Raw genomic sequence first — 18,234 nt, forward strand, 5'->3', positions numbered from 1 at the left:
ATCTATAAAAACATAACAAAAAGAGCAGATTAATCAACAGATGCAATGGTAAAATCAACTCAACTATCAGAAACTGTGATGGAATATTTCCGCCACTAGATGTCAGTCTAAGCAAAAGTTTAAAGCCTCCGACCAATTTTGGTTCTGGACGAAAAATGTGTTCATCAGAGGACCTCCATTCAGCCATCAATCACTGGGAAAACACTTAAAGATTTATTTGCAATTATTTATACCAATTTTCACCCCAGCAGCAAAATATGCCCAACATGTATGTGTTGGCCTCTGGTGGGAGTCAAAGCACCCTGGAGGGAAAAAATAAATAAATATCGGAATAAGAATTATTTACTTAAATCATTAAAAAAAAAAAGTTAAAGAAGTGTATAAAGCAAACGCCAAACCTTTCAATTTTATTATTTTACAAAATGAAGCTAGAACTATTACCATTGGCATTAATCATCATTAAGCCACTTTCTTAATCATGAATAACAAAGTGGCTGCATGCGTAAGCATGATTGTATCTTCGGCCGGAACAGCTAAAGATGAGTACATCTGAAACTGTTAAAACAGGTTTATTTTTATTTTTTCACCCAGGACTGAGATATTTTAAAAGAAGGAAAAAAAGCCCCTGGTTAGAAAAACACTGAAATTGTTTCAGTGCGAGAGTACTGTGAAGAAAACAAAGATGATTTTTTTAAAGGAGCTTTAAACAAGTTAAGTAGAGGTCCGAGTGACTGCAGGGCGCTATATTTGGACCACACCAGCTTTGAGAAGTCGAGTAAATGTTTTAACCTGCCTGCTGACAGCAGAAGGAAAACAATCCACTTATAAAGGTTAATATAAAAAGCTCACATCCCGTCAACGCTTGAGCTTCTAACAACTGGAAAACACTCCAAGGTTACATGTTGAAAACTTCTTGAACAAGTTGCTGAATACTACATTGTTCTTTGTGTTTACCAGCTGTAGCGCACACTAAAATCCATTTGTTAAATTACCATCTTATAAGCCCAGCCTGCTGGTTTACTCTCTTGTTCTTAAACCGACATGCGTTTGCCAGATCTGCGATGATGCGTTCTGCAGACTCGGAGGCGGTAAACACAGAAGACAGAATCCATGACCAGGCCTTGACAGGGGATCACAATTGACCTTGCTACATTGTTTCATCTGAATTACAACCCTGGACAGTAGCGTAAAAGACATGAGATAATATGGCTGAGAACAAGAGTTATGATCACCACGGGCTATCGCAGACCACCAACATCTCGTTTTATGCTTGTATCTATCACTGCGATGTACTGCTGTCCTGGGCTTTGAATGTATATACAGATGAGACCTTGGCGCTCTGACCTGTGAAGGGTTCCTTCACTGAAAGCTATAAGAGAAAGAATTACCCAGTTACAAGAAGAAGAAGACGAAGAAGAAGAAGACGAAGACGACGAAGATGAAGACGAAGACGAAGAAGAAGAAGACACTCTGGACAGATGGGATCCAATTATTTACTTTTTGGTCAAAATATAAAAATCCTAGAGGTACACCTCAAAAATTTAAATAGAATTGAAAAGTGTTTTTAGGTTTTTATTATCTGCGAGTAATTTTAATCACCCAAATTACAAAAAAAAAAAAAGGCTTGAAATGTTTCACTATGTGTAATAAACTTGCTTTGTTTCCTAAAACAAGTGACAAAAAGAAAAATCCACTTTTTAACACCAATTATTTGAGATGTACCTGTATGTGTGATGAGACATCAACACTACACATCATCTTGAACACACCATCCACAAGCCGAAACATGGTAAACGTGAAATAGTTGAGGGGTATGAAACATTTTTCAAGGTACTGTAAAATGTGTACAGATAACCATCCTGTCTGCAAAGGCTGATTATTAAAGTCGGCAATTGTTTAAGTTCTGCTTTTATAGAAAAAATATAATAATCTAGCATCTCAATTTAAACAAACCGCACATTAACAGTGTAAATTTTTTCTGCAAATCCCTCTCTGTACAACCTTCATGCGTTTTGTGTCACATCAAAAGAATGCAAACGTCTGGCAAACTAACAAGCAAGGAAACCTATGACCAAAGTACATGAACCAAAGGCATACGTAGATTGTGTTTTGCTATTTAGCAATAACTCAGACTGTTTGATAGGCACTGAGGCAGTATAATTGGAGCACATGTTAGACACAGAGAGAGTGCGCTGGTGGTTGGCGTTCCTCAAAGTAGCTCTGTATGTCAGCCGTTTCTCTGCTAACCCTGGTGACAGTCTGCATAAACGCCGAATTTCCCCAGTGAGCAACGACAGGCTATTAGTTACGCTTTAAACTGATCTTTTTGCCACCTGCTGCTTTCGTGCATATGTATGCTCTTTTTTTTTTAATTAAGAGATTCACCCCTGCTGATTCAGATTGAACAAAAAAAATAATAATAATAATCTGAGCTTCAGCTCATTAAGTATTTCAAGCACTAGATACAGTTTGTTATCAGGCATTAGATTCATGCGCTGCACAAACAGAATGACAAGCACCTTTCATTGAACCAGAGAGAAACAAGGTTTTAATGTCAGATGCTCTTTCCATCAATCACCAGTCGGGTTGATGGCAGGAATATATGAGGTATATCAAAAAGAGTGATTCTCTAGTTGTCATGTCTAGTAGGATAACTTGCCACCAGACACCATTTGACAGCATGTAAATGTCACCTATGCATATTGTTGCCTTGTTCACTAATTTTCTAGCATGCAGGCATGCATTTCTGCAAAACTCTTCTAGATTTGTTAGATCCTATTCTAGATTTGGTTCCGTTTTGTGACCCGCCTCTGGCCCAACCTCAGCCCATCAGATGCCCTCACAATTGTCCCTAAAGTATTTGGTATACTGTCCAACAAGCCCCAACCATCATCCTTCCACCACTTTATTAAAAAGTCGGTATGAGAAGCATTATGCCACACCAACTCTACTTTGGTCTTATTTGTTGAAAAGACTTTGTTTTCAATATCTTAGTGTGGAACCCTACCTATTTGATGTCCAGTATTTGCAAATTCACCTATTAGCAGATTTTTTTTTTTTTTTTTTTTTTTAACATGACTCAGAATTCTTTGTCAACAATCTGAGTATTCACAGACTGGTTTTAGATCACATCTAAATATTTTACAGTGCAGCTTGCACAGGTGAAATGCCTCGACATGCTGTTGGCTACCTTTTGCAAAGCAGCAAATCTAGCCTTTATTTTCCTTGGAACTGATTGGGTGTAGATTACTGGCTTCTGTGGCAGTGTCGAAGACGTTTTTATTAAATTAAATTAAATTAAATATTAAATAAATAGTAAATGAATAATGTAAACTAATGGATTTCAAACTGTTTGGACATTCACTCAAATTTAAGATGTATGTAGGCAGGATCATGTCAAAGGATTTAACAAAAAAAAAAAAAAAAATTATATATATATATATATATATATATATATATATATATATATATATATATATATATATATATATATATAGAGGAGTGTGATTAGTTGGACAGGGAACAAGTGGGTTTTATCACGCTGAAGTAGAACAATCACTGGGAACTTAATGCAGCTGAGGAAAATAAACAGACGAACACAGGGATAAGCTAAATAGCGCTACAACTAATCCAAAATAAGTTTAAAAAAAAGAAAAGAAATTGAGATAATGGAGCAAAACAACTGAAACCATAAGAACCAGAAATCTTCACAGATTGTGGTTAATGGCTATGTTTGAGTCTCATTTAAGATTCAGCTTGAACCAGAAAACATTTTGCCGACAAATCAGTTTAAATCTGTTGCGGTTTTGAAAGTAGCGCATTGCTGTGACATTACCCAGAAGTTCCATGGCATCGTCTTCGTCCTCAATCTCTTCCTCTACGACAGAGGAGGCGGGACTGTTGACCGAATCAAAGGAGTCCTGGGACAACATGGCTGCCAAGAGCTTCTTGTGATGTTGCTGCTGCTCCTTTAGCCCTTTGCTTTTTGTTTCCATCTTCAAGCTAGGGGCAGAAAAAAAAAAGAGCAAATAGCCTTAGAATTACACCAAAATAACATGATTTCTAGAAAAATATTTAGAAGTTGAATTGGTTGTTTTTGTGGTGCTAGAAAGTTCTGTCAGCATAATCCTCTGCATCTGTAATCCATCGGGCGTATGGCTCTGCCAAGTCAGCATTCCCAATAAAAAACAAAATGTTGCTTTTGCCTCGATTGGGTTCAGATTTATACGACTGCAGTCTTTGCTTAGTAGACATAAAATAAATTCAGGTGTCACAAAGGTGGATTGCACCTTCTTATAAATGGCTCGCGGAGAGAAGATAAGATGAGATGATTTGTGGCGCAGGCACTGACAACTAAGAAACAAAACTTTCAAACAGAAAGTCAAGCTGAAGTTTTTATGCTGAATGCGTAACGCTGTACCGTTTAGTCAGCACCAGAAAACCAGTGGCGCCTCCAATGTTGTGTGATTTGGAATGAGCATTAAAAGAAGCCAGAAGAGAAAATTGCAACGAATATCATTCGTTCTTTGGTTAAATTAATTGCTGCTACAGTCTCTGTACAGGTCAGACTAAAACTAAGAAAGTAGAGCACATAAACCAGTTCTAATGTCCTTACACTAGATCCGGGTAGCCCATTCATAATAGTATACTATTGTTTTAATATTTATTCTATACGTCTTCATTTCTCATTCCTGGTTCATTTTTAATCCATGTCTAACATTCGTCATCCTGAGAGGCTGCAGCTCTGGAAATGCACCCACAGAATGCATCTTCCTCTGTGTTTCCTTTCACTATAGCACAACAAATAAAAGGATTTACATTTTTTCCCCCCCACCATTTTTACTTAAAATACTTTTGCTACTTCTCATTTAAAATTTAGTTATCGCCGACTAACCCAAATCAGTCTTTGTTTACAATAAACTCTTTGTGGAGCCAGCTACACTGGGAAAATGTATTTCTATATCCATCTGGATGAGGGTTGCGGATCATAGCCCTGCAAGAGTATTCATTAGATCCTAATCTTCATTTAATGACTTCTATTTACAGCTAATAAAAAGGGGTCAAAAGATGACTGATGCTGTACTTTGTCATACTCGCTGTGTGGTAGTTGTGCTAATTAAATTGGTTTAGCTTGATACCGTACAAGTCATTAACCACAGATGTTTCATCTGCTTGAACACAGGGACAAAGAGAATTACCGCTGGAGACAAAAAGCACGCAGGAAAATAGGCCAATATAAGCGATCAGCACTTTATTATTTCAGCTTATTTGTGTGTGCAGTTAAATACTTTCTCCGGGTCTTTTTTCAAATTGCAGAAGCTGAGCTCTAATGGTTTCAACCTCTGGTTACAACATGACGCTTGAAAACAAGGTTATCTGTTCTTGCAACTTTGAAGTATAAATACATTTAAAGAAGACAACCAAGTACAATGTGTGTTGCCGTTACATGTTAAATGAGAAAATATAATTTAAGCTAATCATCTAAATACATCTTAAATCTTCATCAGTGGTTTTGCTGAGTTGGCAGTGCTACCTGCTATCAGAGTGGTTCTCATTCCTAGCCCTCAGGGCCCAAAGTTCTGAGCGCCTTTGCTCCAGAACACCCAATTCAAATCCTTGCATTACCTTCTTGGCATGCCAACAAGGGCCGAAACCCGTTAATCACTCACTCAAGTAAATAAGGTGTGTGTCAGCAGGGAAACTCCTAAGATGTGCTGGGCTGAGAGTCCTTAGCCCCAGGATGTGAGGTTCTATCACAAACACCACTGATAGTTGAGCTACAATAAAAGGTTAGAGGCATTAAAGAAATGTGATTAGGCTCAGCTGGCATTTTCAGGGGATGGCAGCGCTGGTTTTCCACGGGTCTCAAAGTGAGCCCACACACTCTTCCATTTCCCAGTTAAACCAAGCGATCCCCCCGTACAATCCACCCATACAGTGTCGTAATGTGATAACCCGTGTCTGTGTCAGCCGAGGCCTGTGCATGATGTGCGGTTTTATATTTTTCCCTGTTTTAATTAGTCATACCAGCCATATGACACACACAGTGCAAACTGACTCATGCAAAAATACTAGGATCCAAATTAAGACTCATTCTTGAGTGCCTCTCCTGAACGCCAGCCACCATGCCATCAGAACTATTACTGAGCCTTTGTTTCCCACAAACCTATTTGAATGATGACCAACATAATGAAATATAATATAAATTAATAAATTGACTTTTTGTACAATTTGAGGTTCACATTGGGCCTTGTTTAAAGTAGAAAAGAGGGAAACAAAAGCAGGCTCACAAAAATGGAGATATTCATTCATTCCTATAGGGGAAAGTTGATATTTTTAGCCTGAATAGTTTGCAAGTATAATGACATAAAGTAAGAAAGAGAAAAAGAAAACATGTTATTTCTCTTCCATAGAAAATACTTCTGGCTCTTTATCCGTCTTCTCATAGATGCATCCATAAAGAGAGAATGACCAGTGGAGATACGCATCAAAGAACCAAAAAGATCTAAAGTATTATTGACATCACTTAATGTTAATGTTTTAACATTTCATGTTTCTAAAAAGGAAAACAAAAAAACACATCTTAATGTGTGTGTTTTAATTATTTTTTTAAATAAAATTTTTAAAAAGGTGCAAATGTTTATGTGGCCTTTGAGAAAAGTATTCCGTAAACTCATAAGAGCTTTGCACTTCAGGATGTGGGTGACTTTCAGTAACTAATAAAATCATGAATTCTGCTCGCTACCTGAAAATCCTGAAAGAAAATATCCAGCAATTAGTTTCTGATCTGAAGCTGAAAAACTTCCAATTCTGCAAACGGGGTAGGGCTGCAGAATTGTTATTTAAAAGCACATCACCAAGTTCATTTCGGAATGGTTAAGATTTAAAAAAAAAAAAAAAAAAAGCCTAATCAAAGTCTAGCCTTAAATGGCTAGACTTATTCTTAATGACTTCATTTTATAAGGAAAAAACATCATCACCTCCAAAGTGCTTTCTGTCACAACTCAGGCTTTGTTCATCTGATATTGAAATTTGATCATGTTTAATGACCTGAAGCATGCGAGAGTGAGAGAAAGAAAAAACAAGACTGAACAGTGAGAGAGTAAATACTGAACCTAAACGGTCCCTATATAAATAAAACTAAAAAGTCAGTTTTCGGAAAGCTCGATGCAGGATACAGATATCTTGTGCAGTGGAGGACACTTGCAAAATACAAGACACAAATTCCAATGCCATTGAGGGCAGAGAAATGAGGTTAGCTTTAATGTGAAATTGGGTTGAGGCAGTATCATGGCAAGCATGTTGGAGCGGGCCTTTGAAATGGGATTATCAGAGCCGTTCAGATGGGCATTCCTCAGGCTGGCACAATGATAAGACTACCTCCTCATGTTTAAATAACCATCAGCTCACTGAACTTTATAAAGTTTTCAGCTTCTTCTTCCCTCCACACAGATCGGGTCACCAACCTTCGAACAGGGCTGTTCTCTCCGCTCCAGCACACTTCGGTTTTAGCTCGGGGGACGGGAGGGTGCAGCATCTCGGCAGCCAGCGGGTCTGCGTCCGTGTCCTCGCGACCGACCCACTCGCCCACCACCCGGGGACGCAGAACTGCGTTGTACCCCAGAAAATGCTGAAACGGCAACAGACGGGAACAGAGCTGCTGGAAACTCAACAACAATTCGGTTTAAAAAAACCCCCCCAAAAAACGCATCCCACTTGCCAGATTTCTGTCCCAAAGACGGCCAGAAACATTTAGCTCGATATAAAGGGGAAACCACCTCTGCTTCTTCACTACATTTTTCTATGTAATCCCTTCAAAAATATGCTGCAAATGAAGTGTCCCATTTAACAAAATGTGCTAGTCGGAACATGCTGTGTTTTTCCATCACAAGCCATCGCTTCCAGATGGAGCCGCTCCAGCCTGGGCGGCTGCCGCTGCACTATTGTGTTGGGAGAGAATTGGACAAAGGCAGGACTTGGGGAACAAAGTTTCTGAGTGAGAAGCACAGCAAAGCGGCAGACAGTAATGTAGGACATGCTTACTGGGATGTTACTCTCATATACAGTAAAGGCCAAAAGGATTCATAGCCCTGGCAGATTTAGATTTCCCAAACGATTTTCATTCAAGCAAGAAGTGGAGACAATCAAAGACCATGGAAAAGGAGTACTGGTGTTGAAAAACTATTATTCATCTGTTTTCCTTATACTAATAAGTGGCATGTCCATATTATTTCCATTGGTAAATAATGGAAATAGTCATTTCAGCAATCAAGAATCTTTCGTCAAATGGTGACCAGCCTTCTGAATGTTTCCGACGATCTATCTTTAACGGAGCGCTCAAAGTCTGTGAGGTTGCAAGACCTCCTTGCCCATCATCCTAATTTTTAGCAGCCTATGCAAACTTTCTATTAGACTCGAGTCAGTACTGCGGTTGGGTCACTCCAAAATATTAATATGGCTTCCAGTCAGAAGAAACCTGATGGTAAAAATTAAAAGATCAATTTATATCCAGGTCTACAGGGTTATGGATAATGTTGGGCTCAACTATTCATCAAGCAAAAAAAGAACTCTGGTATTCTATTATGATAATCTTTTTAATTTAATATCGTGACATGCATTCTAGCAATATTTAGCCGTCTAATATCTGCTTACCTGGTCAAGCTCATCTGAGATGGCAATGCCTGCAAAGAAAATAGCAGCAGAATTTAACACCACAGGGAAGCAAAAAAAGCAGTTTAAAATCTGGTTTTTCTTCGAAAGAGTTTTTTAGATCATCTGCTTCAGTCATTTAGTTTTTTTTCCCCCATGGATTTACAATAAATTGTGGTTTATTTGAAAACAAAGAAAAGACAAAAAAAAAGTTACCCCATGATGCCGTCTTTGCTGCAGTTCTTTAATATGCATTGAAGTTTACTTTTTACCCTATTCAGCCTTGTTCGTAACAGTTCCAGCTGTTTCAGACATTTTTCAATAATTGCGCCAACTGTAGTCATTTCCTGACTGACATGAATGCCATGTTCTCCAATTAGATTATAATTTTTATATCATAATCTAATTTTAAAAGATTATGAATTAGAAATCACCACCAAATAATAAATACTGAATTAGATAAGATGAAACTTTTTTTTTTCAAAAAGTTGAGTTAAATTAAAAAGGGGGAAAAAAAAGATCCAGTGAGCAGCAGTTGAGTGCATGAAAATGCATTATTGATATCAGATGGCAGACGAGAACAGGCATATTGGTTCAAAATGATAGAAAGGTTAGAAGAAAGTTATGCAGAATACTAACACTGAAAACAACAATAAATCTTGAAACCAATGGGCTACAGCAGAAAACCACACTGGGTAAAACTCCCATCAGCTGAGAAAAGGAAAAGTAGGCTATTATTCACAAAAAAGAAAAAAAACAAGTACAAAAAAAAAAAAAAATCTAAAAAATTAAAACTCGACTAGCACATAAAAACAAAAAAGCACAGTGTGGTCCAAATAGTCCTGATTTCAATAACAATATTCAGCTGCAACATGTGTCGGTCATTAATCTGCAGCTCCTGTATGATGCTGTCATGACAGTATGGATCAAGATCTCAAAGGAACACTTCTGAAACCTTACCATGAAAAATAAAAAAAGCTGTACCAACAGCTTTTATTATTATTTTGCAAGTAATAAACAGTAGATACAGATGCAAAGTGCAGCGGAAAGTTCACCTGTTTAAATGACCCATTATTTCACAAGCAAGTGGTTCAGCTGATATTATATTGTGTGTTTACGATACAGCACTATTACTTAAGGAGCAAATATCTAAAACATTCTTTTTTTATTATTATTGTTATACTATACAGTGCATTTTATGGTAACCCAGATTAGTCTACTTCTGCCTGAAATTTTAAATTACACTCCAAAACTGCAAAAATGTAAAAACCCTAGAATATATACATCATCTCTTATATTCATGCATAAATATGTAAAAAAAAAAAAAAAAAAATTCAGAAACTTTCACCCAGAACTGTGCATATAGAAGTATAAGAGTCAGCCGGGCACGACACACGCATGCAGTCTGCTGATGTGCAGTCACTCACTTCGTGACAGGCTCTCCAGGGCTTTGCCAAGCTTTTTGCTCTCCTGCAAGATGTGGCTGAGCTCATCAAAGTCCCGGCTCTCCCTCCAGTCCCAGGACGGGCACTCCACTGATCGCGGCACTGGAGATCACAAACAGAAAGACAGACAGAATGGCTGCCTGCAGGAAAGAAAACTGTTCTTTTGCCCTCAAAGATAAAAGCCCTCAAACTAAATGCCTTGCTAGAGTATTCAGCTTTAAATGTTACACAGTTTGCTATAGTAGGACCACTAGCTTCACTGTATTTTGTTGCCATTTCATTGCATTTGAATTTAGCCCCTCTGTCAATAATATCGTGGAACTACTTTTACTAAACTCTTCTCATCAGTTCTGCCCCACCTCTCAGTTCCTGTTGAACGAAAGCATCCCCCACAGCATGATGCTACCACCTCCAGGTTTCAAGGTGGTCATGGTTGGTTGAGGGTAATATACATGCAGAAGTTCCTCCAAAATTAAATTGCTTTTATAGCTCTGTTCAGCTTCACATCAATTGTTAGAATATTTCCTGCTCAAAAAAAACAAAAACAAACACACACACACATCCAAACAACATGATGCTGCCACCATCTTTCTTCAAACTGGGCATGATGTCTTCAGGGCAAGAAACTGTAAAACCAGTTCTCATACTGTGACAGCAAGATGATGTGAAATGGAGCACTGGCAGAAAAGTCGTTCCAGAGGGACTGATCATTCTGGTTTGAGGCCAGGTGACAGATGCTGTTACTGTCTTTGATTCACATAACTCAGGAAATGACCCACATACCGCAATGAGATCCTGCACCAGCTGCTTTTAAACGACGGGTCATTTATAAATCGCTTAATACAAACAATAATAATGAAAGGGAAAGAGCGACAGTCTTTCACGGATCCTCCAGATTCAACATTCTTGTGCTCACACAGTTCTGTTTGAGAAAAATAAAACATCAAAAAGGCAAATGGCTCATAAAACCTCTGAAGCACATTAGAAGGAGTATAATAAATGTGTAAATAAAAACCTGCACAAAGTAAGCAACAGCCTGCAAGCACAAATTTAGTCCATAGTGTATATCTGATAGCAGAGCTGCAACAGTCTGTTGTCCTCTGCTCTTGTTTACTCTGACTAAGCTGCTTGGTGTTAAAATAACTGTAAGCATAGAGCAAATGCTTCTGGCAAATCCAGGCTGGAGGGGGAAAAAGAAAAAAATATTTCATTAGCTTTGAGAAAAAAATGGGCTGTTCTGTTCCGTGCTCGGCTCTGTGTCATACTGCAGAAACAAAGGGTTGCGCTGACTCTTAATAGCTTACATCAGAGAAGCGAGCATGCGAGGCATAAACCCACATGAGGCATTTGGTGTTGCTGCAGTGTAGTTTTGCTCCTCTTTATCGCCCTACTGGGCCGATCTCTCCCTGGGGTTCCTACAGTTCTCAGGCTAAATTTATAGATTTTTTTTTTTTCCACACTCAACTTTCAGGCCCTCAGTTCTTCACTTTGGAATTTAAAGAGATCATGGTTAATTAAAGGTGGCTACATCTAGAGGACAGGAAGAGAGAAATGAAGGAAAGATAGGAAGGGAGTAAGTGCACAGTGGAGGAAAGCAATGAAGGAAGGACAGAATCAAGGAAGCGAGGAAGAATACGAGGAGGAAAAGAAAGGACACAAGACAGGAAGTAGTGACACCAGGACGTAAAGACAGGAAATAAGGTGGAAAGTAATAACCCATGAAGCAGAGGTGTCCAAAATGTGGCCTGGGAGCCATTTGCAACTCCTGGACTGATTTTGAGTGGCCATAAACCACAATTTATAAATAATTCAAATTTGGCCTCGAAGCACAAGAGGCTGATGCAGATGGAGAGTATTTTTTCTATCATCTGGGAAAAGTTTTTTTTTTTTTTTAAACCAACAAAATAAAATCATATTACAGTAAAATGTTATGTACAAAACAAAGAATCGGTGCAATACCCACATTTTTCACTTCCTATTTAATTTCATAGTTAATAAGACTGTATTTATCGAGTGACTTTTACTCAACAGTGGACTTGGTGCAACAGTTTAGTTTCAATTAATTTTGACTAAAAACAGCATTTACAAGAAAGACTTACCCTAGTCCAGCTGTCAATCCTGAGTAAAAAAAACTGCTAGAAGGAATTTGCAAACTGCGTTTCTTTCTTTTAATGAAACAAATATACAAAACCCGTTTTACATTTTTGATCTACAATATTTTACACAGCCCACAACCACTTTTCTAAGTTAAAATATTACATGTTTAGTTTATTGTTGAGCAAGGTAAAAAATTAGAAAGAAGAATTGATTGACTTTTTTTGTAAGAAGTTTTGACTTGATTCTTGCCCATGTGTGGGCGGTAGGACAGGCAAGTGTAAAGAAGGAATCAGAATTTAGAAAATGGACCTGAGAATAAAGTCTGACAACACAACCATTTCCAATACTCTTATTTTGTTTTTAAAACGTGCATCAAGGCCCGGAAAACACTGAAATCAACCCTATTTTGATATAAACATTTTTCATAATCTCCGTGCGCTCAGGCTCCTATTCCTGCATATTTAATGTCTCCAACTTGTAGCTTTAATATTGTTCATACTGAGCATGCTTGCGATGCACAACACCTACAAAAGAATCTTTATTGGCTTCCTTTATTTTCAATTTGCTGACTGCACACGCTCCGCTCATCTCCACATTCGTTTCCTCCGACCACAGCCTAAAATAGACTTGGTCTGGCAGTGACGGAGCACGGTGTTAAATTATTGAGGCAGTCTGTGGCTCTGCTGCCTCTCCCGTTTGACCCGCCCTTACTGCCTCCAGCCTCATGCTTCATTCAAATGTCACAGTTATGGTCATTTATTCCCAAACTTGCTAGGAAGTAAAAAAAAAAAAAAAAAAAAAAAAAAAAGAGAAAATACCCAAGTTTCTACATCTTATTCTGCGAGTATGTTAGGAGCTTGTGAATAATTCACTTCAGTGTGTAGCGGAAGGGAGGGGAGAAAATGAACGAGGAGGCACTTTATAATGAACTCATCCGCAGGGCTCCAGGAGGCTGGAAGGAGGACACTGTGACTAACTTTAATTAGACATAATTATCTAAAATTAAAATGAAGATGAAAGTCTACGGAGCATGTAATTGGGGAAACAAGTGATACAACATGTTTTAAAATTGCGCAACTTCATGATCTGAAGCGCAGCGAGCAAGTCGGAACGATCGATCGTAACTGAACAGTCACAAAGGTGAACTCTTAAAGATGACTGCAGTTAAACTTACAAGATTTGGATTCTGGTGACGGTGGAGAGATGCTCGACACAGCCAGGTCACTCTTTGACTTTTTTGGTTTCTTTGGAGTAATCTGCCATGGCTTCTCAAAGTTGCTGTATTCTCTTCGAGTGTTTTTGTTTTCTGTGGGGACAGAAAGGGACAGCATGTCTTGAGAAAAATTTGGATCTGTACATATAGTATGCAGTGGAAAGCTTCCTGGATATTTTGGATGTAAATGTATACTGATCTGGCAAATGCCCTTTCAGATTTCCTCATGCTACATCTACACACTTCAATGTATTTTCATGAAAGTGGGAGGAAAGAGTTCAGAAAAAGAGATCAAAAATAATGTGGTGTGTGAAGCTGCATTCAGGCCCCTTCACTCTGACATCTCTAAATAAAGTAATGTGGAAAAACTAAATCTGTGCATGAGCATAAACACAACATGGTGGTGGTGGCAAGAGTCCTCATTAAGATGAAAGCGATACATGTTTAAACCACTTTTGCTAAGATGTGTCCTAAATTTAACATGATTTCAAAGAAAAATCTCAGGAAACATTTCCAAAGAAATACTTTTCATTCAGTTTTAAGAACAAAATCAACCAGAACATATGACTTCAGCCAAAATTTCATCATCAGGAGGTTTTTAAAGTTAGTTTCTCATTAGCCCAACATTAAAATCTAACACAGGTATTTTGAGGGCTGTACAATGTTTATTAGGAGACATGTTTCTACAATTGTTAAATTCTGAAAAGTTGCACTTTTTTTTGTGTGTTGCTAACACTGGTTAGCACTGTGACTGAGCAGAGGAGCAAGCCAATCCCATTGGTTTTCCAGCATGCAGCTACATCACAATCCAGTCAGTTACTTTTCCCACACGCAAGTTCATACTTTCAAGGTAAGGTAACACAGAATAGGCAATGTGTGAGTGTGTGTTTGAATGCGTGTGTTTTTACCAACCTGGGGAACTCTGTGCCCACAGAGCTGCTGATCCAGAGAAAGCTCTGTGCAGTTTGCCCGGGCTGTCTTGCTTGGTCTGCAGGTGATCAATAAGAAATGGGATTGGATGGTCTGGAGTCTCAGTTATCAGCTTGGTCATCAACTCCTACAGGAGCAGAGAGAAACATCAGACGAGAGCTGTTCGTCAGACAGAAGAATGTGGCCAATGGAGAATCAACAAGTTGAGTTTGACAAACACAATCCCACATCTCTGTGGTTTATGTGTTGCCAACTTCTCTAGGAAGAGCTGCTAGAAGGGTTTATATTTGGAGAAGACTTACTAATTTACTGCACTCTGTGTCAAGGTCTTTAAAATCAAAAAGTCAAGGCAAGCAATATTCCCCTTTGTACCAATTAAATAGCAGCAAACCTGCATGCTTAGTCCTAACGGCTCGCGAGTAAACAAAAAAGATTCACCATTGGGGTAATCGCTTGTTCTCTGAGGCCATGTTTTGTTTTTCTTCACCATCTGCTACACTGATTCTGATGAAACAGTTAAGTGTTGTAAAGTCTAAAATTTTTATGATTGGCATGATAACAATACATGGATAATATACAATTTATAGTTGTCAGTATTTGAATAACGTCTGACCAGCTTTAACTGCTCAGAGGGTTCCCGATCCCTGGAGGTCGAAGTTTGCGTCGATAACATCTGTGTGCAAATTTGCTCAAAGAAACTATTTTTGTTTGCCGTTACCGTTTTAATTTTTCACGCTGCACCGACTTTCTGTAATCAGCACAACCGATATCACTTGCAACCACATTCACGGTGCCTTGCAAACGAATCAATGCCCTGTCATCTTCTTCACATCATTTCACGCCACTGTAACTCTTTCATGCTTTCGTTATTTGGATTAGGTGATAGACCAACATGTACTTGAATAAAGTGCAAGAAAAATACTTCATATTTTTATTTGTGGCATGCATTTGTATTCAGCTCCCTGAGTCAACACTCTGAAGGTATACTTTAGGGCTTGTTTCCAGCAGCTTTACACATCAGAAATAGCTCAAGCTCAGCCGGCTCGGATGGAGAGCTTCAGGTAAACATCAAATTTCTTGTCACAGATTCTCAAATGAACTTGTGGATGTCGCTTTCAGAATAATGTGCAATTTTGCTCTCATCTAACCAGACCAACTTCCTCCCTGTGCTTAATATGTACAGTACATGGCTTGCTGCAAACGTTAAACAATGATACTTTTGGCTTTATGTCAACATTGTTCTTTTTTTTTTTGCAGCTCCTCTGTAAAAAGGAATGATTTCTCAAGTGTGTGACTGACAGTAGCTCCCTCAAAACGTTCACCCACAATCGCTGTGCCTCTCTGCTCGCCAAAAGCTTGGAACATTGTTTTATAGTCGAACCCTGCTTTCAGTGTCTCCACAATGTTATCCCTGGCTTGTCTGCTGCGTTCCTCGGTCTCTGTGATGTTGCTCGCTCACAAATGTTATGGAAAATCGCAGAAGACCTTTCCAAATCAGCTGTATTTACTCTGAGGTTGTACGACGTGCAGGTAGACTATTTGCTACTTCTGTAAACAGCAAAGGGTTACACTGGACTTTATGGGTACCGTATTCTTAAAAAAAGAAAAAAAGAAAAAAGGGAAGCATGCCACTTTTCTGATTTTTGCCAAGAAAATTGAAAACGTATTCATTGCTTCCACTTGAGATTCCTTTAATAAGTTGTGTCGGCCTTTAACATAAAATCTCTACAAACTACACTGAACTGTAAAGTTGCAAAACGTCAAAATGTGTTAAAGCTGTTAGGTTTTTAATATTCAGGCTGTAATGTTAAAGTTAACAGACATGCTCATTAAAATTAATAATTATGACTAATAAGTAAAAGCTGCCACATGGAAGAACATTTTCAGAGTGCAGAAAAAAATGAATTCACACAGGGAGTCCCAGCGACAGGTGCTGGGGGAGGAGACCCCCCTCTCTCTCTGCAAGCTAATTAGAGGCTGATCAAAGTCACGATGGGAGCTCGTCACCAAATGAGCAATCATGTCCTAACTAATCACACCCAATGTCTGCACTACGCCTCCTCATAGGCAGATTAACCTAGTCAATGCCAAGAACACTTCATAATACACAAGATATTATGCGAGTACAATAAAGAGACTGGTCAGAAATTTGCAGCCATTTTATGAACTCTGGTTTTTGTAAAGATGACCATCGGATTTGGACCGGCTCTGACTTTACTAATTATAATGCAAGATAAGTGAAACCTTCAAAAGGACCATTTCTGTCCTTCCTGCCATTAGTGCTAATTACTTGTGACAGCAAAGGCGACACCATGCTGTTGCATGGGAGACCACTTTCAAGTTTCACCATTTCAAAACAAAAATGTTTAAAAAAAGTTTGCATTTTAAACCATGTTTAATATGCACTGTGCTAGCATTTAGCGACATCAGAGTTACTAGCGACGAACTCAGCGTTTGTGTATTCCTTACAGAATGAACATTCTTACTTCTTAGAGTTAAAGTATCATAAATCAATGATATTTTAAAATCTCAAAATAAAAACAGACTTTACTCCAATCTGCCTCCATGGCAGCTGACTAAGAGTCTAGCTTTCACTCACTCTTTGCCTCAATGACAAACATATCTCTTACAACTCTGTGCTTACTTTGGCAACACCAACACAGATTGTGAAAACAGCTAAGAGTGTTCTTCCCTCAACAACAGAATCCGCACCGAAGAGTGCCGTCATGACAGCAAACTTGGGAGTGATGAAGCATGAAGCGCGTCCACTGACTGGAAAACGATCTGTAGTCCCCCCCCCGCGCCCCAGACTTGATAAAGACAAACTCTTTTCCAGCAACTGTATAAGCAAAATTGTGCATTGTTAGGATATGAGAATGAACTCTGACCGTTTCGTCAGAGCAGCTGAGCAGAGCTTCTGCATTGAAGCAAAGAACCCATTAGTGGGCTGCAGTGAATTGGCAGTCCAATATGGCTTCAACAGCATGTGTGTGTGTGTGCGTGTGCGTGCATGCAAGAACCTCTGAGCACATGCTATATAGTAAACCATATCAAGTAGCTCCCTTAAGAGGCTGCATGCGTTTGCCCTTGCAGACATGTTTCCACATTTATATGTGTGTTTGTGTGTTTTAGGGGGTGGGAAGGGACAAAGCTGTATTGTAGCAAGCCTTGGCTGTGCTTTCGTGTGCTCAGAAAGCTAATCAAGTAATTGTTCAGGGGGACATTCCTGACCAAGCCCAACAGCTGTGACAGCAAACAGCATGTGAATGGACAAACGGGGGACGGAGCTGGCATGTTTCCCTCCAAGCTGCAGGTGCAGCTGTTTGAACAGAGGACACACACTCGCATTCCAGCAGAAGGTAAAGTCATGTGCATGCTCATCAGAGAGAAAAGGTAACATTCACAGCAAAAGTTTACGTTTAAAGAATAGATTATCTTTCTTCAAAAGATTATTTTTGTATTTTCCAATTGGTGAGCAAATGCATACAGGTATAATTGGAGTGCATGATGCACGGTGGATAACAAAACAGATGGGCATACCCCAGGGATTGTCAGAAAACGGCAGCTCTTCTGGATATATCTGTAGCCTGCTGGTAAAACATCCTCATGCATGGGGCTTGTTGGGTGGTGTCTCAAGCTGATGGCTAACTTGGGGGATACAATTTATCTTTAGCGTTTAATACTGTGAGGCTGTCTCCAAGCCAACAAATTAAGATGATGGTCTAACAATGAATAGTTTAATGTAACTACAGGAGTGCCTATCCTGAAAATTACCTGCTGATTCAACTTTTCATTTGTTACAAATGTCAGGGGTGTATTCCATGCAGAGCACAACTAAACACAAAAAAGTAGAATCTAAAGTAAATGTGCCCGAGTCCAGTCCTTGAGAGCTATCCTTCT

General features: G+C 38.9%; 1 protein-coding gene across 2 annotated transcripts in view; it reads right to left on the minus strand.

The window, feature by feature from the left end:
* The window catches only part of cunh8orf34 (chromosome unknown C8orf34 homolog), a 79,638-nt gene that overhangs the window by 47,078 nt on the left and 14,326 nt on the right, over positions 1-18,234 (minus strand). For both annotated transcript variants that reach the window (XM_088001342.1, XM_088001341.1), the window contains exons 2-7: positions 14,317-14,461; positions 13,366-13,497; positions 10,077-10,196; positions 8,653-8,681; positions 7,467-7,630; positions 3,836-4,002 (exon numbers count right to left, since the gene is read on the minus strand). In XM_088001342.1, the coding sequence (XP_087857468.1) occupies positions 3,836-4,002; positions 7,467-7,630; positions 8,653-8,681; positions 10,077-10,196; positions 13,366-13,497; positions 14,317-14,461 (757 nt within the window). The remainder of the gene's footprint in view (positions 1-3,835; positions 4,003-7,466; positions 7,631-8,652; positions 8,682-10,076; positions 10,197-13,365; positions 13,498-14,316; positions 14,462-18,234) is intronic.

The sequence above is a fragment of the Poecilia mexicana genome, unplaced genomic scaffold (assembly GCF_051168715.1).
Source record: "Poecilia mexicana isolate PSO_F unplaced genomic scaffold, ASM5116871v1 scaffold_20, whole genome shotgun sequence".
Taxonomy (NCBI): Eukaryota; Metazoa; Chordata; class Actinopteri; order Cyprinodontiformes; family Poeciliidae; genus Poecilia; species Poecilia mexicana.